The sequence below is a fragment of the Cotesia glomerata genome, linkage group LG4 (assembly GCF_020080835.1).
Source record: "Cotesia glomerata isolate CgM1 linkage group LG4, MPM_Cglom_v2.3, whole genome shotgun sequence".
NCBI classification, from domain to species: domain Eukaryota; kingdom Metazoa; phylum Arthropoda; class Insecta; order Hymenoptera; family Braconidae; genus Cotesia; species Cotesia glomerata.
Window position 1 is genome coordinate 15,912,560 of NC_058161.1, and position 24,863 is coordinate 15,937,422.

At 26.9% G+C, this 24,863-nt stretch overlaps 3 protein-coding genes across 3 annotated transcripts in view; 2 read left to right on the plus strand and 1 right to left on the minus strand.

The window, feature by feature from the left end:
• Positions 1-257: 257 nt before the first annotated feature.
• On the plus strand, positions 258-9,911 carry LOC123263676 (flavin-containing monooxygenase FMO GS-OX-like 2). Its single transcript, XM_044726618.1, has 6 exons — positions 258-652; positions 4,409-4,550; positions 4,748-4,887; positions 5,732-5,935; positions 6,710-6,995; positions 9,630-9,911. The coding sequence occupies exons 1-6, from the start codon at positions 429-431 to the stop codon at positions 9,909-9,911; spliced, it is 1,278 nt and encodes a 425-aa protein (XP_044582553.1). The 5' UTR covers positions 258-428.
• LOC123263680 (trypsin-4-like) lies at positions 9,890-14,952 on the minus strand. The gene is made up of 6 exons (XM_044726623.1): positions 14,796-14,952; positions 13,027-13,121; positions 12,860-12,948; positions 11,604-11,853; positions 10,181-10,336; positions 9,890-10,115 (listed from the first exon to the last, which is right to left on the minus strand). The coding sequence occupies exons 1-6, from the start codon at positions 14,830-14,832 to the stop codon at positions 9,966-9,968; spliced, it is 777 nt and encodes a 258-aa protein (XP_044582558.1). The 5' UTR covers positions 14,833-14,952; the 3' UTR covers positions 9,890-9,965.
• A 3,323-nt stretch (positions 14,953-18,275) lies between these two features.
• Positions 18,276-24,863, plus strand: part of LOC123263674 (glutamate-gated chloride channel) — a 168,465-nt gene continuing 161,877 nt past the window's right edge. The window contains exon 1 of the mRNA XM_044726600.1: positions 18,276-18,298. The gene's annotated coding sequence lies outside the window, so the exon portion shown is untranslated. The remainder of the gene's footprint in view (positions 18,299-24,863) is intronic.

Consider the following 24,863-nt stretch of genomic DNA (forward strand, 5'->3'; position numbering starts at 1 on the left):
ATAATTCGCTCAGAACTGGATACTATTAAATAAAATAATTTAATTACTTATAAAAAAAATAAATATTAATAAAAAAAATTAAATAAATTGTTTATAAAAATTGAATCAAACAATTTTTATTAAAAATTTATATTCTTCCCTTATCTAAGCTAAATTTTATTATAAAAATAATTATATCAATAAAAGTAATTCCATTTTTTATTTTAATTCTTATCTCTAATTTTTAAATATTGTGTGGTACGCGTGACTTCGGTGGCTTTACAACAAAATATATAACTAAACTCGCCTTAGGGCGTAATGTGTTATTAAATTTGTTTTCGAGGCAACAATAAAAAGACAAGTTCTTGAGTTTTCAGCAAAGTAGTGCGAAAATTTTTTTTAACTGATCAAATATTTTTTTTAGCTTGCCAAAAAAAAAGAAACTTAAAATGAGTGGAAATATTGAGACGACCAGGAAAAAAATAAAAGTTTGTGTTATTGGTGCCGGCGCAGCTGGTTTATGTGCAATCCGGCATTTGTCAAACGACCTGATTTCTTTTGAACCCGCGGTATTTGAACAGTCGGAAGTGATCGGTGGTACTTGGGTTTACAGCGAAAAAACTCAAGCGGATATTGGTCATCCTATACATTCCAGTATATATAAAAATCTCAGGTAATATTAATGAATTTTAAACTTTTAATATGAGAAATCATAAGGTAAAGTACCCAGTATAGTAGTTGAACAAGTTTCAAAGTAAAACGTATTTGACCCTACTTTTAATATATAAAGATGCAATTATTAGTTCAAATTAGTGATTTTCATAAAAATATAAACTATTTTGAATTCATTGATGCGCAAAATAACAAAGATAATTGAATATTTATAATTTGACAACGTTTTTAAAATAGTCTATGAAAGGAGTAGTAGTTGAACAATCAATTCTGACAAGCCGCAATAGTTGAATACTCCGGGAGCAGTAGTTGAATTAATAAAATACATGGCAATAGGCACAGCAAAAATTTTCAACGTTTTATTGAAACTCCAAAAGAATTATAACATATTATTGAATAATATTAAAAATAATACTATGAATATTTAATATGTTTATTTAAAAATGAGAAATATTTGTATTTAATTTTTTAATTACATTTTTTATGAATGACAAAGCAAATTTTCAATTATAAATCAAAAAAACTCAATTCAAAACGTTCAATAATTTTTAACTACACTAATTTTTAGCTATAAAACTTATTTAATTTGCAGTAATTAATATAAATTACAATTATGATCACTAGTCTATAAACCTATTAGAGATTAGAGTGCTGTTAAAATTATACGGCCGCAATTATACAGTATTAATGCGGTATTTTTTCAGCATTTTTTCAGTTGTTTTGGTCAGTTTTTTTATCGAAAAATTACGGAACATTTACCGTAAAAATGCGATACATTTACGCTAAAAATTTAGAATATTTACGCTGAAAATGTGGCATATTTACGGTAATAAAGCGGTAAAATGATTGTATTAAAACCATATTGCACGACTCATGATGCGAAGCATCGCTTCACGATCGAAAAATTTTTTTCGCCTCATTTTGGCGGCTATTTTCATTATTATAGCCTTGTTAGTTCACGGAATCAAGATATTTTGCATATTATTGTCGAGATAATTTAATGGAGATTAATTTCATACTTTTTAAAAATTTATTTACTGCAATAGAATTGGAAAAAAACACCAAAATAGGTCAAAAAATTTTCCTGTCCGTCATGTGTGAAACCCGCAAACATTGTAACTTGTGAAAAAATCCATTATTTGAGTTAAATTTTTTTTTTTAAATTCTAATCGACGATTGTAGGTCACTGAATGCGAATGATTAATTAATTCAGTGTTGTTTAATTGCAATTAATAAAAAACGAAAACTACAAGACTGTATATCTATATATATATCGATGTAAAATTAACATGGATGGTGATATATCTATATCTATAGATATTATGTACATTTTATTCCACCAGGGGCGCTTGTGCAGTACCTTCCTACTACAGCTGTTTTTTCGGCAATTAATTTTGAACGACTTAAGTTTTTTTTTTTTTTTTATATTTCATAATTAAATGAGCATTATGAGTCGTGCACTTTTGGATTTTCCAAACTTTTTAAAAAATGGTGTCAAATTAAATAACGCTTGGACTGGGATTCGAACCCAGAACCTCCTGGGGACATGTCGGCTATTCTACCATTTGAGCTACCCGGTCTGTACCATATTGTTTTTTTGCTTATTCTATATACATTAAGCCACACCGTCCATCTTACGATAAGCATATTTAAAATTAAATAATATAATTATATATGTGAAACAATATAACTTTTCGATTTTAGATAATTTGCAATTTTCTAAGTGAGAAATTAAAAATTGAAATTAAAATTAGAATATATTTACTTAACAGGCGAGACCATCTTTTTCTCGCTTTGCTCTCACGGAGCTCAACGGAACTATCTCTGTCGCACTCCCAACAGCAGAGCAATTACAGTTTCGATTGGTTTCACGAAACGAATGAAATTTTTGAAAAAAATGCTTTGTGGTGAAATAGTTTATTAAATTATCTATTATATCTAAAAAGATTTTTTCAAAATTTCCATTCGTTTCGCTAAGCCGATTGAAACTGCAATCACTGGTCTCGGCTGTTAACATATGTATTATTTTACATTAATTACTGCTAAATACCTAATTAAAAAATAATATTCTACATATTTTCTATTCAAAAACAGTATTTGTTTTTGCAAAGTAGCGATGGAGAATAAAAAGCAAAATTTGAAATTTTTCATTTTATTCATTTCTAACATAGAAGTGAACAAAAAATAAAACTAAATCTTTAATAATTGTCCACTATGTCAGAAAATATTCGGCAAAATTACTGTATTATTACGGTAATTATTTGGAATTTTTTGGGTAAAATTTGGGCATTAATGCAGTAATTGTATAGTATATTTTTGGTAACTGTACAGCATAAGTGCAGTATATATACTGGATAACTACAGTATAAAAACTGGCCAAAACAACTATAGTTTAACCGCATTATTACCGAATTATAACGGTAAATATACACTCGACATGTTCACTTTTAAGTTAACAAAAATATAATTGTTTTGATTTATAAGATACCGGCGGGTAATAAGGCCTAGTATATATATTATTATTATTAGGGCCAGGACTTTCGCAGTTGCTTAAATGAGCATTCATATGTTTAACCTCAAATTTGAATAAAGAAACAACGCCAACTTCCTGGCCCTAATTATTATATACGTGACTGAATAAAGTAGTCAGTACTTGTCTCGGATAGCTTAACTGGTAGAGCCCTTGGCGCGTAACCGAGAGATCTGGGTTCGATTCCCAGTCTGGGCTGTCTGATTATTTTTTCAATTACGAAAAAATTCCCACTGAGTAGGTCCCCCCTTTCCCCTATCCGTTCTTTCCCAACTCTCTTAAAAATTTGCTTTGATATGGCTAGCTAAGGGAGATTTTGAAAAAAATCGAAAATATTGCATTTAATTATTGAAATGTAACGTTAATTTTTATATTAATACATAACTACACAATATAATGAAGTAATGGTAATTTTCACCATAAACAAACACAAAATTGAATTTTTTCAAAAACCTTGCGAATAGGCCTTATTTTACTACCGTAGGGTAATAAGGCCTGCGGGTTAAACATACTGGAAATAGTTATACGAAAATAAATAAAATTGGTATTATAGATCAATCATCACTTAAATTTAGCAACAATACTTCTTAAGATGTTGATAAAAATTAGAACAATGATTTTAAATTATTAAATATAAAATAATAAAAAATGTTTACCATTTACTCAAACCGTTTTTTAGGAATTTTTCCGCGCTACTTTAGCATATGACGGATGATGAAATATAGAAGACAGGGAACATTGTATCGGGACTCTATCTATAAACTTGTAGCGACATTTCTATGCTAGACGCTTCTACTAGAGAAGCCTTTAGCGCAAGCGGTTATTTTAAATAGCATTTCTATCACTTAGGCCTTATTACCCGACAGGCCTTATTACCCGCGGGTGCTTTAATTAAAAAAACTTACAGAAATCAATTACTGTATCTTTGAATCATTATAACATGCGTAATTACTCATAATAAATATACACTGATAAAAAAATTGACTTGACTCAATAGCCAAACTCTTGAACCAAGAATTCCATTTTGAAGAAAATGATTTTCTTGAATCAAAAGAATAACTCTTGAGTCAAGTCAATTTTTTTATCAGTTTACGGATTTTGTATTACAACAATTCGAAAAGTCTGTTCAAGTACTAGTCTCATTTTTATAAGTGTTCAAGTACTGGGTACTTTACTTTACTAATGAAATAATGAAATTTCACGAGTAAATTTTGTTTGATGCATCAGAACTAATTTGCCTCTACAACTGATGAATTTTCCGGACTTTCAACGCATGGACCAAACTGAACCCAGTTGTGGAACTCATGAGCAAGTTTTAAAATATTTGCTAGATTATGCTGACCATTTCAACCTTTGTCAATTCATTCAGGTTATAAATACTTTTACTCATTAAACTAAATGAAGAAATTATTAAAGCATTAAAATTAAATTATTGCTTCATATTTTTATGTCGCGAATTTAATCAATTTTTTTATTAGACTTTTGAAAAATTAAAAAAAAAGTAATTATAGAAGACATTACTACCAGGCTAGAATAAAAAATGTTTAACAATTAAATGCTTAACAGTTCAATATGAAGGTCATCAACGTTGAACCGATTCTAAAAGAAGAAGATTGGCGCAAAACAGAATGGAAGGTAACAATTAAAAATTTAAAAACTGATCTGGTCGAAGAGAATAATTTCGATGCCGTTTTAATTTGTAATGGGTGAGTGATGGACATATTTTTTAAGGGGGGAATACGTGTAGATGGACGTTTTCAAGCTGAATTTTTATTAATTTTTTAAGGTATAAAAAATTTATGTTATTTATTGAAACTATCAAGTTATTTTACACACATATTTATGAGTATTTTTTCATATTTTATAACAGAAAAATTATTTTTTTTATATGTGTATATTCTATATGAACCTCAATTTAAAAAAAAAAATAAAAAATTTATATTTTTTAGAGGGCTGTTAAAATAAGTCGTGATTTTTTTTCATTTTTTCATATATTTATTTATTCAAATTTAAATACCAAGGCAAAAGCCAGATGGCAAAGGTATAAAAGAAATTTAATAAATTACATGTAAAACCACAAACATAGACATTCATCAATATGATAGATCATAAATGATGGTATAAATAGAGTCACTCATGAATTATAGCAATAAAATATTGTTTATTAAAAAAAAAATAGTTAATTTTTACTTTTTTTTTTTTTTTTAATTGAAGTTCATATAGAAGATACATATAAAAAAATTAATTTTTCTGTTCCATTGATTTCAGATAAAAATTGTGGCTTCCATCGTGTACACCAACTTTTAAGTCGGATGACAACCTACGATGTGTATCAGCTGATATCTCCGTTAAGTTATGTTGTTGTAAAATATAACAAAATATAAATATATGTATAAAATAACCTGATAGTTTCAATAAATAACATTAATTTTTATACCTCAAAAAAAATTAATAAAAAATCAGCATCAAAACGTCCTTTCACACGTATTTCCCTTCTTAATAAAGTTTCATTTGACAAACACTAATAATTATTTTGTTTTTCTATGACAGGCATTATTCGGAGCCAAAAATTCCAAAAATTTCGGGTATAGAAACATTTTCAGGAAATGTGATGCATAGTCATGATTATCGAAGCCCCGAAAAATATTCTGGAAAAACAGTAATTATTCTAGGAGCTGGTCCATCTGGTATTGATATTGGTATTGAAATTACTGGATTTGCAACTCATGTTTACTTGAGCCACAATGGCCCTCGGTAATAAAAAAAGTCTCAGAAATTTTGAAAATTTATATATTACCTATTGTCTGATTATAAAATCAAATTTGAAATGATTCAATCCATGCAAAGTGTATATCTACATTAGGGTGTATCAAAATTAAACTTCAATGATGGACCGCTTAAAATTGGAATTTTGAGTTTCGCTTTTAACACACTGATAGAAGGATTTGTTTATAGTTAAAAATATTTGTTAATATTTAACAAATCATTTATTAAAGACCACTTTTTAGTCTTTAATAAATATTTCTTAGTATTTAAAAAGATTTATTAATATTTAATAAATGAATATCAGATTTATTAAATACAAACAAATAATTTTAAATACTAAGAAATATTTGTTTAATACTAAAAAATGGTCTCTAATAAATTATTTGTTAACTATTAACAAATATTTTTTGATACAAATAAATCCTTCTATCAGTGCAGGAGTTGTGTTTGTCATATAATTTTTTAACAGGAGTTTTGTTTGGCTAAATTTTGAAATTTCAGCAAAAATGCCTAAACAAAACTCCTGTTAAAAAATTCTATGATAATCAAATAAATCCCTTACGCTCAAAATATCTCAGGAAATGCCCAAACACAACTCCTGTTAAAAGCGGAACTCAAAATTCCAATTTTAAGAGGTCCATCACTGAAGTTTAATTTTAGCTCACCCTAATTTACATGTTAATCAGAAAATTGTTTCAAAATGTTTTCAATCATTTTCTATTAGGTTTCTCATTCAGGGTTGTAACCACACATTTTTTTCAGATTTTCAAGTGCTTTACCTCCAAATATGACTGAAATTACAAGAGTAAAGTTTGTCAACGGCAATGAATTTCATTTAACAGATGCCACAACTGTTATTGCCGATGATTTGCTCTATTGTACGGGATATAACTTCTCCTTTCTATTTTTGGACGAAACTTGTCATATAAAGGTTGACAATGATCATGTTAATATGCTATTTAATCATTTAATTAACATCAAACATCCAAAAATGGCTTTTGTGGGGATTCCTTTTAAAGTTATACCTTTTCCAATGTTTCATATTCAGGTAACAGCTAAATTTTAGTTCAAAATTATCTACTAGATAAAATTTTTATTTGAAATATCAAAATAATTTTGGAAGTGAGAATTCACCCGATGAGACACGGGGCACGGGTCTATGCATACACTACACCCGTGCCGATATTTCACACGGACTGGGCACGGGTACGAGCACGAATACAGTATACCGAACGAAAACAGTTTCACTGTAAAAAAATCGCGCCAAGTCCACGTTCATAAGACTATTAAGAAAAAAAATTTGTATTTCTTTACAAAAAGATATAAAATAAAAAATTAAAAAATCCAAGTAACCGATATGGTTGTATATGATTTTTGGACATTAAAAAAAATTTTGTTGTAAATTTAAAAATTAAAAGAAACAATTTTGGAACGTATTTAGTGTGCGTGGTTACAAAATATTTCACTTTTTATGAAATTCCTAAAATCTATCTACTAGGACTTTTAAAAAAAATTGAAGTACACAATGACACACACACCAAGTACGTTCCAAAATTGTTTCTTTTAATTTTTAAATTTACAACAAAATTTTTTTTAATGTCCAAAAATCATATACAACCATATCGGTTACTTGGATTTTTTAATTTTTTATTTTATATCTTTTTGTAAAGAAATACAAATTTTTTTTCTTAATAGTCTTATGAACGTGGACTTGGCGCGATTTTTTTACAGTGAAACTGTTTTCGTTCGGATTTCAGTATTTTTTGTAATTATAATAAAAATTTGCAATTGGTACCAACTTAAATCTCAAGTTGGCTGCATTTTTTATAGCAAACTATCCCCTTGAAGCTACAGTTTATGTAAAAATAATTGCAGCGCACCCTGGCGGGTGTAGATGCAAGCTGTGAAATTTATTTTTTTAACTGTAGCTTCCCATCTATTGGAGGATTACCATGCATTCTCGAATTACTTAGTCTGTGGCATGTCACTTTTTACATCGAAAAAAAGTCAGGATCGAAATTTTTGAGCTTGCTATAGTTTGTGCTGATAAAATTTAATAATTTCAAGTAGATTAATTGTTATAATTGAATATAATTAATTGATATCAGTAAAATAAAGTATGAATTACTGTTATAATATAAAATTTAGGAACAAGAAGTACCGTAGAATTAAATAAAATTTTGCAACCTCGAAATACCGTTCTGCTTACTCGCTGGGTGCGTGACCCCACCGCCACCTGGCGATACAACTTACGGTGGCTTTTTTAAGAAAATTTACATGTATTAGATGCCAAATAGTTATTTAAACAATTAAATAAACTTGAAAAAAATTTGTTTTCTATGTAAAATGTGACATATTACACAGAATGTAGATTAAATTAAAAATTTTTTCTTGGGTCAGTTGAAAATAGTAAGGAAAATAAACACAATAACTAAAACAAATCTCAAGTGAATTAGGTTAATCAGTGTTAAAATCTGTCAAGGTGTTTATTGTTAAATTAATATTAAATGAAAAATCAGTATTAATATTAAATATATAACAATCTGAAATTATATAAAAAATAACGAATAGCTCTATTTAACATAACTATATATTTACGAATGTATCTTAAATTTTTATATTCTTTATTTAATTTTGCAATCTATTACCCATAATATTATTTTTCAACCACAAACTTTAAAAAGGGTAAAAATTTAATCCTGGCTGAACATATGAGAGATGTTGAGCAGCAGCTATCCATTTTTTTCGCTGATTTAATTTCCAATTGGCAACCGGAAACTTATAAAATTTACAATCACTATTTCTACTAGTATTTTTACAATTAACTACACAACAATTTTGATGACCCATTTTATTTTATTTATTTAAATAAACTAACACACGTGTTATTTTCATAGCTTTTAGTAATAAAGAGCCACCCTTAGTTCTGTATTGTCCCGCAGCGGGCGCTGACATCAGTTTTGTGTCCCCCACTATGCCTTACGCACCCAGCGAACAGTAAACACACTCGGTAGTCTGGCGCTCCGTTTACAACGGATTTGAACGGAACTTGGCGCCAGATTCTACCGAATCTGTGGATAATAGACCCGTGCGCCGTGACTCATCGGGCAAATTCTCACAATCAAAAATTTTACACAGAAAAAAATCTTTTTAAAATTACAGAAAAATCTGTTTAATTTAAAGGATTCACTCCTGTTAAGACATAATAGTCAAATTTACATTTTTAGAATACTGTCCACTAAACATCAGAAAAAATGTTAAACTTACATTGCAAAAAATGTAAATTTGGCAGGTGACAAATAACGTTAAATTGACAAAAAAATTTTTTAATTTAATCTTAGCTAATTTGTAAATTTTACATTTAAAAAATGCATTGTAAAAACTACACTGATAAAAAAATTAATTTAAGAGAAATATTTTTTTTATCAGTGTACATAAAATTATTAATGGCTAAAATTCTTATGTGAAATTTCTTTTTCTCGAGTATCTAATTTTTACAAATCCATTCCTGTAAATTTAACAGTATTATTTTTTTATAAATATAACATTATTTAACAATAAAATTTTTCTGTATTTATACCTTTAAATTTAACAATTTTTCTTTGTGAATATGACATTATTTACTAATGTTACAATAAGAAAACCATTTCTTTAATTTTTACTTATAATTTTTTTCTTGCAGGTTCAATATTTCTTACAGCTTTTAAAAGGGCAAGTTACGTTGCCATCTCTAGAAGTTATGATAGAAGATTCGAAAGTTAAAACCAAAAAAACTCATGCTTTGGAAGCTTTTCAGTGGGAATACAACGATTATTTAGCGGACGCAGCTGGAATTGACAGACTTCCAAAATTCTACAAAATTGGATATTCTGAGTGGTCTGTCAAGAGAACAGAAAATTTACTGCGATACAAATATTCAAAAATAGAAATCATAGATGATCAAACAGTAAAAATTTCCATTTAATTCTCAATTTTCTTAAAGCAGTTTCACATACACATCAGTTTTTGTACAAATTTTTTAATCTTTTGTATGCATATCTATCCAATCTTTGATGAGCTGAACATCAGTATAAATTCCCGGTGAATTTGATTGGGCACAATCGTCCCCCCAGGATGTGATTCCAATTAGAATTTTATCTCGATTGAATAATGGACCACCGGAATCTCCCTAAAAAATGTATTTTTTTCAAAGATTTAATAAATTTTTTAATAAAGAAAAAACTATTAAATTACCTTGCATGTATCCCGACCACCTTCCTTGTAACCGTAGCACAGTTGCCGCGGGGTAACTGTAAAAATATTTATATAATCGGCTACGCATTCGTCCCAATTGACTTTTGGCAAAAGTACCATCCTTAGTGTATCTGATAATACATTTTCGAATTGAACCTGGTATATTCATTAAAAAATAAGAATTAGACGAAACTTATTGGTTTTTTACTTTTACAATTGCATGCCTTAAATGCTAACGCAAATTTTTTATTATCCCCTAACAATTAAGATCACGTTTTGTCACATTAAATCGTACCAAACAGTCATACCGTACAAATAAATGATACAAAAACACACTGTTGAAAATAAAAATAACTGCTGAAGTTATTAAAATTTTTTTAAAATTAATTACTTGCTATTTTTACATTAAAAATTGGTTTTAACAGCTTATGGTGTAGATTTTTCAAGTTTTTATGGAGAGGTGAATACGATAAAATTTGAAGAAAACTATTTTTTTAAATCTATTTATCTCTTGATATTATCCTTTAAATTATCTTTAATTTTTTCCTTTTATCTGTAATTTTATCCTTTAATTTATCTTTTAAATTTTATCCTAAAATTTAACTTCATTGAATTTAACAGACTTTGTTCATGTTAAATATTATTTTTGTATTATTAAATTATTTAAAAATTATATTTATTCGCAGAATTATTAGAGCTTCAATTTAAAAACATAAAAATTTCATTGCCTTTATTGGATAATTGAAATTAAATTTTACTAGTTTCTTTACTTTCATTGCTGTTAAAGAAATACGGTTCCGATGTTTACCTGTCAGGAGTTAATCTTCTCATCTGCCCTGTTAGAAGTTGTGAAAAAAATACTATCCGCGGAAAAATTTAAACATGATTTGAATTGCAAATAAAATAAATTTATTTATGATTGACTGGTTGAAATTATTTTTTCAATTTCTTCTTTTACAGAAAATAATAATTTTCTTTTCTATCGACACTTGAGATAAAATTATTAAAAAAATTGAAAATAGCATTAAAGTTTATAGTGAAAATTTTTTGTATATTTCAAATTTACTTTGATCAATTTTCTATTCTAAGAACAAAAAAATTAATTTTGAAAAAAATGAACTATGTTGTAATAAAAAATTAATTTATTAAAAATTTTAAACAATTTTATTTCTTAGCTGAAAAAATAAAAATTCTTCTCACTGTAGCTTTTTTGTTAAAAAAAAAAGTTTATTGATTTGGAAAAAAACAAAACTAGATAAACAACTTGCGAATCTTCATCCAAAATTGTTTAAAATATTCAACAAATTAATTTCTTATTACAACATTGCTCATTTTTTTCAAAATTAATTCTTTCCTTCAGTATATAATACGAGAGCTTCAGGCATGCTTATTTTGATCTATTAAGCTTTTTAAGTCTTCTTACATCAAAACCTCCCCAGCCGATAGCAGCTCCCCAAGTTACATCAGCATCATCTTCAGGCAGTGTAATTGGCTGGGATAAAGAGCTGAATTTGAACTTCGGCTCAACTTGAAACACAGCTACGTCATAGTCAGAATCTAGACTGCTGTAATTTTCATGAGACACGATTTCGGTTAGTTGATGAATTGACCCGCCAGTTTCTCGATATTTTGATCCACTTCGCACTGTGTAGTTTTGTACTGATGCAATAGATCTTAAATCATTATAACTTTTAAATTTATTTCCCGAGTCGAAATTTAAATCGTAGATTCAACGTATTGAACGTTCAAATCGTAGGTTGAGCGTATTAGACGTTGAAAACGTAGGATCAACGTATTGAACGTTAAAATCGTCATTAGAACGTAATGGACGTTAATAACGTATGCTGAACGTATCCAACGTATTATAAATGTGAAGAGAACCAATAATGGGTGAAAATAAGTACTATTTAAACTACTCAAATAACTACACATGTTTGAAACGTAAATGGACAAGAAAAATTTTTTTTTCAGTTCTGTTAGGGAGATTTTACATTTCTTAGCTTAAATTTACCATTTTTTTGACGGAAATGCTTTATCGAAATTTTTTACCCTCGGAATGGTTTCCAAAATTATGTAAAATTTTATGAAATATCATTCATACGATTTTATACCAAAAATGGCCTCATAAATCTGTATATAAAATGATAACTTTTTACACAATCTTATAAAATTTTGTACCAGTGGATTTTTACAAAAAAAAATTAAAATTTTTAACTTCCCGCTAAGAAAATTAAAAATGTGTAGTTATTTGAGCAGTTTTAATATTACTATTTTCACCAATTATTGGTTCTCTTCACATTTATAATACGTTGGGTACGTTCAACATACGTTTTTTACGTTCATTATGTTCAGATGACGATTTCAACGTTCAATACGTTGATCCTACGTTTTCAACGTCTAATACGCTCAACCTACGATTTGAACGTTCAATACGTTGAATCTACGATTTAAGTTTCGACTCGGGTTGTTAGCACTTAAACTGAAATTGAATAAATTTTTAGCTTCATTTTTAGCCAATTCGATTTACTTTCTTACATAAATTTTCATAATTGCAATAAAAAAGAAGAAAAGTTTAATTGCCATTCCAAATAAAGTTGGACTTTACTTTGCTAAACTATTAATCTCTTTTTTGAAAAAACATGAAAGTTAAAATAAAGGATTACTAAATGTATAACTCACGATTTAACACAATGAGCAGCTGTCATACCCCATTTAGAATTTATGATAGTGGCACCGCAGATATGATTATTATTTAGCCGTAGAGATAACTGAAAGTAATAGTTTTTACGATAATACATGCGGATATGATTTCAAAGAGTGTCTTTTATTACTGTTGAATTACTTACCGCAAACGGCGCAATTTCTATTTCAATATCATCGCTTTCTGCACTATTTGATTCATTTTCATGAGTTACTACGATTAAATGGCTTTCAGAGATTACTATTAAAGACAATAAATTGTTTTCATAACAGTGAGAATAAAAAACAAAATTGCATTCATCAGCTTTTCTTGATTTGTTACAAAGTATCATTGCATTGAATTATTGAGAATTTTTTTTTTAGAACATACATTTATTAAATTTGTTCAAAAACCTTCGGTATCAATATTTAGTAGTTCAATTTATTTTTTTTTTATTTATATTCACAAAAAAGAAATAATTTGTAGCTAAAAAAAGTTTAAAACTTGCAAATTTTTTTAACGTCATATGTATATAAGTTCTCAAAAAATTTAGTCGAATCAAACTTATTGTGTTTAAACGTACTCTTAACAGTTTGAATTTACAATAAATTATAATTTACAACAATTTTGTCGGAAAAATGAGGTGAAATTGTATCAAAGAAGAAAAATGCAATTTTTTTTTTTTTTTTTAGTGTTATTATTTTTTTCAAGGAATTAAAAAATTACAAGATATATTAAACAGAAGAAATATTGATGAAAAATTGAATAAGAAAATAGCTGAAATAAGAAATTAATTTGTTGAAAATTTTAAGCAATTTTATTTCTAAGCTGAATAAATAAAAATTCTTCTTACAGTAACTTTTTTGTTGAAAAAAAGTTTTTTTGAATAAAAAAAAAAACAATTTTAGATAGACAACTTGATAATTTTATTCAAAATTGATTTTTTCCAATTCTAGAAAATTTTTTTTCAACAAGAAAGTTATTGTGAGTAAAATTATTATTTCTTCAGCTAAGAAATAAAATTATTCAAAATTTTCAACAAATTAATTCCTTTTTTCAACATTGCTCATTTTTTTCAAAAGAAGTATTTTCTCTTAGAGTAGTAAAATTCCATTAAATATTTGCAGATATGTGAGTAATTTTTTGTCAAAGAAAAAAAAATGACACGAAAATCAAAGCTTATTTTATGAGCTTTCAGGTGCATTCTATAGAAATTACATAAGTTGACGTATTCATAAGTTATTTTCATAAGAACCTGTAAAAATACGATTTTTTGAAATTTTCAAAATTTTTATGTTTTTAATTTCTAAGCTCATTGACTAATTTAGCTCATCTTCGAACGCGACCTCTTGAATTGTCTAAAGAATAACTAAGTTAAGTTTTATTAGGGTACGATAAGAAATGTTGACGCTATCGATGTGACAAGCCGCGCTATATCGTATAAATATATATATATATATAATACGTTCCAAAATTTTTTTTTTTAATTTTTAAATTTACAACCAAATTTTTTTTAATTTCCAAAAATCATAAACAATCATATCGGTTACTTGGATTTTTTAATTTTTTTATTTTATATCTTTTTGTAAAGAAAAAAACAAATTTTTTTTTTCGTTAATAGTCTTATGAACGTGGATTTGGCGCGATTTTTTTTACAGTGAAACTGTTTTTGTTCGGTTTTAACTTTACTCAATACATAGATATTTTTATCGTATGTAATTTTACAAAACATATGTTTTTTTTTCCCCAATAAATTTACAGTCGAAATTTAAGGCATGTTAAAACTAATACGGTTATTTAAACTGTTATTTAAATTGTTTACTCATAACTGGTAAATTTTCAAATATACAAACACATTATTCATCACTAAGCTGATAAGAAGCCATAAATTCAACTACAACTATTTTATACTTATCAAACAAAATCATTGCTTACGAGTGATTAATAAACATAATAACAAAGTATTTTCCATTATTCAGTGAAATGTTCTTGTCAACTAACTGTTCACTGACTAACGTCGATTTTTTCGATATTTTACATAGTACACGTGTTATAAAATTACTATTATTATATACAGTAAACTTACAAATGTTGATAATAAAAAAAACGTAACGAGTTTGACGTACATAGCTTAGTCTTATCAATACTGAACATATGTATGTATTTCATTCTTATTTTTCGTATTTCGTAATAATTAATTTACTTTTTAAATGCTACATTATAATTTATAGGTCATAAAGAATAATTTATTACCTTTATATTTATTATTTAATCAATGTATTTTGTCAGACAATTTAATCAGTGTATTGAAAATAAAGATAACAATGTATTCTTTCATATTAATTTTTCTTCTTAAAAAGTATATTATTTTTAATATTTATTATTTTAATATAACTAGAATGGCAGCGCTAAAAACTGAAATTTTTTTTCAAGCCTCATATGAAAATGTATTTCTTTCCCAAGAAAAGATATCGTTTAATACCTTCATAAATAATTTTTTAGTTGCTCTGACTCATGTTTTAGAAAATTATCGATTTTATTGTTTTTTTTAAGTAAAAAAAAAAAAAATAGGATAACGGTTGACCCTAAAGGCCATCCCTGCAACTTCCCGCTCATTTTGTACTTTAGCGCTCAAAATTACACATTACGTTTTTGAGCTCTTCGAGCTCAAAAATATGATTTTTGTGTCATTTTGAGCTCTTCGAGCTCAAAACTCCAAAAGCAGTTTAATAAAACACAATTTTTTGAAATTTCAAACGGCAATAACTTTTGAATGAATGAACCGATTTCCACGCGGTTGGTGGCATTCGACGCAGTTTTTGAAGCCCCATGAAGAATTTTCAAATTTAAATCGATCGAGCCAGGAGTTTCGAAGTAATTCCGAAAAAAACACTTTTTTCGGTTTTCTTTCGACAACGATAACTCACGAACGAATCAACCGATTTTGATCTGTCAACCGATTTTGACGTGGTTTTTTTATCTTAAGAGCTGATTAGATTTTAAAATCGATCGGTAAAGTCATTTAAAAGTAATTCCAAAAAACCACATTTTGAAAAAATTTTTTTTTGTAGTTTTTTTGAGATTTCTCAAAATCTACTGCTTCGAATCAGTCTAAATGGTATTCAAAATCTAAGTTTGGTCAAGCCCTTTCGAATAGCACCAACCGCGATGAAATCAGTCAAGTCGTTCAAAAGTTATGAGAGGTTTACATACGGCCACACACACACACACACACACAACAAACATACGGACATCACCGCGGAAACATTCGGGGAGGCTTCATAGGACCTCAAAATGTCAACATCCGTTGAAAACTCGATTTTCGAAAAACGGGGTAAAACCAATAACTTCCCGATTTTTGAAAATTTTCAATTTTCTTAGCGGGAAGTTAAAAATCGGAAAAACGGTTGACTCTTGAAGCCACCACTAATTCTTTTTATTATTTTTTCAAAGTGAAATTGCTTAGAAATGTAAAACTGTTAGCTCAAATTTATTTATGGTTGGTAACTAAGTAGACAAAAAATTCATCTGAAGCCTAGAAAAGGCAAATATCATATCCCTGCTTTCCTTTGGAATACTAACTGTATACCTACTCATTTTTTCATTGACAATCACTGAAAATAAAAATTCTTCGGGCCTCTGGACTAGAAAGAAAAGCTACTGCCATCTTCCGGCTCAAAAAATAAAATGGGCATTACCATAGGTTCAAAAAATAAAACAGGCATTACCATAGGCTCAAATTTACTCAAATTTACTCTAAGCTTATCGACCTGACCTCCCTACTCTCGAATTTTAGAGGCGCCAATTAGCTACCTTCTCATTGGCCTCCTTTAATTAGCTGTAATTTAAATTGTAATGCAAATTTTTTTAAATCGTTCAGGAACTTTCGATTCAAAATTTCCATCTCTATACCCCTTTTATACATAAAAGCTCTTACAGTAATTTTGGGACACCCTGTATATAAATATACAAAATATATGAAAAATTGATGTGGATACTCAAATGAAAGGTCTCGATAAGTGTAATGTCGGGATGAGGCTTATAATGAGAAAAAAAAATAAAAAATTTAATTTTTGACGATTTTTGGAATTCTAAAAAAGCCTAAATGACCCCTAAAATATTTTTACTCGAGCTGATTTGAGGGAAGGCTCTTAACACATAAATATATTTTTATAGGCAATTTAAAAAAAAATAAAAAGTTTTTTAAAACTGCTCTATAATACAGTTCATTATTTACCGACAGTATTTTTTTTTTATCAGAGGTGGTTATTTCATTTTGCGTGTGTATTATTTATTATTAATTACAGATTTTCGCTCGGAAGCATAAATAGATAAATAAAAATCCGGCTAAAAAAATACTTTCATACCTAGTAAAAATTAATAAATTGCAAAGCTTCAATAAAAAAAACGTAAAAATAAAAATAAATAAAATAATATAAATAGGATAAAATTGTTTGAAGGTTTCGAACATTTTTATTATTATTGATATTTGAATTAGTTGCTTATTGGTCTGGTATTCTACAGAGGTGGAATAGAGCGACCGTGGGGTGGCGGTGGTGTAGAGATTCGCTATGAGAATTCACCCTCTCAGTGTTACACTCACCGCGAACCTTTGAGGATCTCCCGCATGTGAAAATATTTGTTTTTTCGTATATACTGTCTTAAAAAAATAAAAAAATAAAGAAAATTGTTGATAAAATTATGTTTAAGTTTATAAAATTATATAATTGCAAAAAATAGTTTTTAAGTGTATTTGTATGTTTTTTAGTTTTTTATAATGCCAAACATTAAATAATAAATAACGTGACAAAACGGTTTAAAATTTTAGTGTTACTAAGGATTCAAATTTTTTTTAGCTGCGGTAAGTTTACAAATTAAATCCTTTGTTTCATTTAATTACATAATTTTTTTGCGTATGTTTTAAATACTTAACATCCTTCTGACCGCGCAGGTTCAAGTTGTATTCATCAGTTATACAATTAGCACATACACAAAAAAAATGAATACACCTAAAAATCAAAGAGAAAAATCAATAATTTGAATAGAATTTTAATATTGATAAGCTTAATTTAATTTTAAAATTATTTTTTGCCTAAGCATGCGCACTTCTCAATGTAGATCGCAATTTATTGATGAATCGATTTCACTTTATTTACATAAAGTTCGTCACTTAAAATAAACTCATCAGTGTTTTATTATAAAAAATAAGTTGTGTTGTTTAAAAATATTTATTTGTCTTAAAGTTAAGTCGAGTTATTTTTATGATTATTATTTTTTCTTTGATAAGGTGTAGAAGTGATAGATAAAAATAATGAAACCACAATCGGCAGAAAATTTTTTTTTAATAATTTAAGTGATAGAAAAAACAAGGGATAGTAATTTTTTAAATTTTAATTATTTTTATGTAACTTGTACAGTTTATGTGCGGCTAAAATTTGGTGAGTGTTAAGATGTGTGGCTTCGCTGTTTCTGCCCTATAAAAAAATCGGAAATTGGGTTTTCGACAAACGTATTTTTTAATTTAGTGAATTTACAAATTAATTGTTAATAATTTATAAAATTTGATATTAATATATTTCTTTGTAGTTTGAAAATTAAAATAATTCATATTTGTCACTTATTTATTGAAATTTTTTATTTTTTTCTGAAAGAACATGAAAATCTAAAAAAATACCACAATATTACATGAATTTTGAAAAAAATTAGAACAATAAAAAAAATTTTGTAGGAGTGGCTAAAGATTTTTTAGAAATTCGAAAATTGTAGAAAATTGAATTTTCCTTTGTTTATGCATTTTACTCCATTAAAAAATAATAATCGGTAAGATATAATTAATATTATACATAATGATCAGAAAGCAAGATTATTTTGCTTTTAATATTTTTTCACGCTATTTTATTATTTTCCAGCTTGAAAATTATATGCAGTGGACGGATTAAATAATTAAAAAAAAATTTTAATCTATAAAAAAATTACGAAAGTCAACAATGACAATTTAGGTAATAATTTTGATCCATCATGATTTTAATAACCTGAATTATGAAAAATTATTTATAAAATTAAAAAGTAGCTCGAGAGTGTAATTTTGATTGTAAAAATAAAAATTTTTACTTGAACCTAAACATACTTTTGTCACTGTAACAAGTTCACGTAAACTTGAATAGATTTAGAACTTTAATCATAAAAACAAATAAAAATCAAAAACTTCAATTTAAAATATAAAATTATATTTATAATAAAATCAAATTGAAATTTTAACACTGAATTTCGTGAAAATTCTAATTTTTTTATAAATTCAAGATCACTTATTCAGATTTTAATTTTTGTTTGAAATTTAATAATAACTTTGCAATTTTTTTCTTCATGTTCTGAAAGTTTAAAGTCTACATTTTTATTATTAGAAATCGCTCAAGATATTTTCTGAAATATATTCAACTAAAATTTCAAATTTTTATAATTATTAACACAGTATTAATTATTTTTTGTCTGCCTTTTATTTATATCTCATAATTAATTTTTATTTTTCAGTCCGTCAATTTACTAAAAAAAAATCACAAGCTACCCCTAAAAATTTTTTATCGATCTCATTTCTGCATAAAGCTTTTAAAACAATATGTACAATAGGAAAAAAATATAACAAAATATTTAAATTTTATCGCCTCTCCTCTAAATCGTTGATCAAAGGTCAAAATTCACAAATTCATAATCATTCTTTCTAAAACTTATCAAACATAAAAAAGGTAACATTTATTGATTGAACAACAATTTACTGGGAATTGCGCTGTAAAACAGGTACAGAGACATGAATGTATTACGCCGATGAATTTTTTATGAAACAAAAATACTAGAAACCGGATAAGATGTGATAGTAATAAATGGTTGTACAGAATGAGTGCAGTAGGATATCTTGACAAATGGTGTGAGGTTAAAGTGCTTTGTCCTTTTGTTTTATGTCATCACACGTATGAGTCTAACAGCACTTTATGTTCTAGCTTTCTTCATTGTTAGACACTCATTACGCCTATTATCTTCAACAAATTGTTTTTCTATTTTTTTTGTACTTTCTAGGCTTTTAGCGAAATTATAAATTACGCTGAGGGTTCTTTTCCCAGAGTATCATATACGTTCTGCTACAAGTATATTTATATATCACAACGTTTTTACTTTTTTTATTTCTTCTTTCTTTCAAGCAAACCGAATTAATTTGCAGTAGGAAGTAGGAAATACCTTTGTATAGTCCGATGCGACATACTCTACTCAGTTTTACCATATCGCCAGTTCTACCGTGGTATCACGTAGCTTTAAATTTCGTTTTTATGTAACGAGTTTTTACGCTACAGTTAATAGCAGACATATGTTACAATTTTTTTTATTTGATAAATAAAATATTATTAAACAAAATTAGAAAAATGGGCATATAGCAATTACGGTACGAACAATTTTTAATTTTTTTTGTTTAAAAAAAAATTACTTGATTTAAAAAAATAGGCCATTTTTGGGAATTTCTCGTGAGCTTTTTATGAAAGATATGTTTATAAAAAGTGTTAGGGATAATAAATAAAGTCTTAAATTACAAAAATAAAATTTTTTTATTAATTTTTTTCAGTTTTTCTAAAAAAATTCGTTTTCACACGGAATGCCATAATTTGGAGGCATGTCGGCTCTCGAACGATATCTCGAAAACGGCTTATCCGTAAGAAAGAAACCGAAGTGTTTTAGATTTGGTATTACAATGGCTACAAAATAGACTATTGATATTAATTTTGAACAATTGTTTTTAATTTTAAGTAAGAAAAACAAAAAATAGTGCTTTTTTTTTCGCTGTTATTTGTAAAAAAAAAAAAAAAAGTATTTATGTGAGTATTTATGTGTAGAATATGTAGTTAAAATTTCAAAAGGATCGATCCACGGGTTTCCTGGGAAATTGTGTTGGCTGTCCGCGAAAACGTACATGGAAAAGAGAAAAAGGGAAAAATTACATTATATAATGTAACGTCGCGCTTCATATAAAAAACTGGAAAAATTACAGTTTCAGTTTCAGATTGTAATTATTATAAATTTTCTAAGAATTACATTGTAAAATGTAAATATTACATTAAAAGCTCTGAAAATTAACATTCAAAGTTTGAATTAATAAAGATGTTATTTCAAACTGCAATTTTTTTAGTTTTTTTATATGAAGCGACGTTTATTACTATTTATAATGTCATTTTTCTTTTTTTCTTTTTTCCTTGTAGTTTTGAGAAAGACGCGTTTTAAGTTTTTTTAAATAAAAAATCTTACCAAAATTTAATCTGCGAGACTTTACTTGAAACAGTTTATACATACCCGAAAATTGTTAGATATATACATTCGAAAAATGTGAAAAAAAATCGAATTTTCCAAAGTGACTAACTAGACTACACCCTTAAGGAAACTATTTTCTCCGAAATTTCAGGCTTGTTTCAAATTAAGAAATTTGTTTTACTAAATAATGATGATTACTGTATCTGGAATTTAACAAACTTGTTCAATTTCTTTTGTAAGAGATGGAGCTTGACAGTTTTCTCAAGCGAATTATTTCATCTTGTAACTTTCAAGCAATATGTACCTGATGAGAACATATCTTTCGAACCGAAACAAATAAGTACAACTCGTTTTCAGAGAAGAAAAGTAATTTAGTGCTTTTTTATATACTATAAAAGATTTTCAACATTTTAGCATTACACTAAAGACTGTTTCTGACAAAAAAAAATATATTTTTTCTTGGTGTATAATTTAATTAAATTTTTTTCAAAGTTCAATTACAAATCGAATTTTTAGAAGAATTTCCGGTAAGTTTTTATCATTATTGGAAAACTAAGTTCGGTTTTTTTTTTCAACCTTATCGGTCTATTTAAACATATTGCTTGAACTCAAGATCAAATACGGTGGATATGGTACTTGCTATATGTTCAGTGTATATATGTATGCATACATGTAGTCTTACCGTGTTATGTAATAAACTTGAACTATATATTGACGCTTCTTAATATCTCATTTCAGAGAATTTTTTTTTTGTATTCTTATCTTGAAAAATTTCAACAATTCTTTTTTAAAATAGTGATTCAAATTGATACCTTTTAATTTATGAGAGAATATAAGTAATATATTTAAGAATATATATACCGAACAAAAACAGTTTCACTGTAAAAAAGTCGCGCCAAGTCCACGTTCATAAGACTATTAGGAAAAAAAAATTTTTTTTTTCTTTATAAAAAGATACAAAATAAAAAAATTAAAAAATCCAAGTAACCGATATAATTGTTTATGATTTTCGGAAATTAAAAAAAATTTTATTGTAAATTTAAAAATAAAAAAAAAAAATTTAGAACGTACTTGGTGTGCGTCATTGTGTATTTCAATTTTTTTAAAGTCCTAGTAAATAGATTTTACGAATTTCATTAAAAGTAAAATATTTTGCAACCACGCACACTAAATACGGGATTTTTGAACGGAACTTGGCACCAGATTCTACCGAATCTGTGGATATATATATATATATATATATATAAGGAAAATTTTGTTTTCAGCGTATTTATGTGATGAAATATGTTTTTTAGTAGATTTGTTTAGAAAATAAATTATTGTCTCTGATCTCATGCACAAAAAAAAAACTTCTTGCACCAAAAAAATTTTAAGGAAGACAAAAGTTATTTTGAAGCAAGAAGAAATTTTCTTGGCTCAAGAAACTTTGACTTCATTCAAGAAATTTTCAATCTTTCTTAATATTTTCGTGAGAAAAGAAAATTTACCCTCCATTCAAGAATTTTTTTTTTCAGTGTGATGAAAGTTTACGAAAAATTTTTAAAATTATCTCCAGGAGTCAAATAGAATTAAAAAATAGCATTCGTTCAAAAGTTTCATATGTGTAAACACTAAAAAAAATTTTCTTTACAATAAAAATTACCATTAAATTTACTGTAATGGAGGGATATAATGTGACCTTTAACTCATTGCCATTTAAAATAAAAAAAAAAAATTACAAAAACAATGATTTATTTAATGGTAGACCACAGTAAAATTTGTTGAAAAAAATTCAAAAATTATCGTATTCATCGACAAATAATGAAGATGTGTCATATGTCCTTCGATAATTGTGAATTTAACGGTAATTTTTAAAGAAAATTTTCTTTCAGTGTATATAAATATGTAGATGTGAGATACAACGCAACATTCTTATCACAATAGCGCCCGCATTTTTAAAACGATCTTTATGAAACTCGGCACACTTTTTTTTTGGGTAAATAACTTTTAACGGAGAAGAGATGCCTCATTTCTGACACTATCACGTTGAAGCTGATAGTGAAGATGATATGCTGTTTGATCTGACCCGTTGAACTTCTAATAATTTTGAATGACTTTATGAAGGTTAAAATAGTCATAGAAAATATACAAAGAAACGTTAACTACACAGTAAAAAAATTTTCGTAAAATTTAACATAAAATTTTGTGTAGATGATTTTTTTACATAAAATTTATGTTAATTCTACACAAACTGTTTGTATTGATCAATCCATCCATTTTTTAACACAATCAAGTGTTAATTCAAAGTAAAACTACACTTTTTTAATGTTACTGGCCAACCAACACAAAATTTATGTAAAAGAATACTCCCATTCGGTTAGTAGTATAAATAACACTTTTTAAATGTCAATTCAATATAAAGGCTGTGTTGATGTTTTCTATAGTAACACAAATAATATGTTGAATTCACACAAAGATAAGTATGTTAAATTATGACGCCGCTCGGCTTTATTTTGCACGGGATCTCGGGAGTACGAGCATAGTCACGTATGCCACACAAGATATTTAGACATGTAAATGTGATAGCCTCAACGTCATTTTAATTTGGTGGATTTTGATTTGTGTCATTACGTGAAATACTTAAATGCAGCGTGAAAAAAAAATTATTTTCCATTAATATATAATTAACGAGTTTATTAATAATTAATAATTAGAAATTAACACATCATTAATCCTATAATCACCTATTGCCACTGACTTGTAGTAAAGTAACAACTATTGATTATAATTAATTAATCACTATTTAAAAATTTTGAATTCTTTATTGAGTTCTTTAACTTTGTATTTATGGGAAACAATTTATTTTTTATTCAGAAATTAAAATCTATTTAAATATATATTTAAATTATTAATAAAACTCACAAATTTGACAGCTGATCTGAGTAACACAAAGAAAATGTTAAAATCAACACTTTATTTGTGTTATGGATAACATTTAAGTGTGTACACTGATAGAAGGATTTGTTGATAGTTAAAAATATTTGTTAATATTTAACAAATCATTTATTAGAGACCATTTTTTAGTATTAAACAAATATTTCTTAGTATTTAAAATGATTTGTTTGTATTTAATAAATCTGATATTTATTTATTAAATATTAATAAATTTTTTTAAATACTAAGAAATATTTGTTAAGGACTAAAAAGTGGTCTCTAATAAATTATTTGCTAAATATTAATAAATATTTTTAAATATAATCAAATCATTCTATCAGTGTAGAAATCCGAAAATCAGCCGATGAAAGTCTTAACATATTTTTGTGTTACTTTTAACACAGAATTATGTTGATTTTATCAATACAAACAGTATGTGTAGAATTAACATAAATTTTGTGTAGAAAAATCATCTACACAAAATTTTATGTTAAATTTTACGAAAATTTTTTTACTGTGTATGTGGTTTTTTCATCAAATAATTTTTGAATGGTGAGAGTAAGCTCATTTTTTCAAATTTTACGTAAATGCTGATAAGATGACTTTTAAGTTACATTTTTTAATCATTTTTACCTCTTCAACCATAGCTTAAGGTTGACTGCTCAAAAATTCAAAAAACTTAACTTTATAAAAATCCATATTGGGTGTACCCGAATGGTGCTTTTTTGAAAGTTAAATTTAATATTATTGAAAAGGTCTTGACCACAATTGATGTTTTTCAAAATTATCATATGCTATTCTACA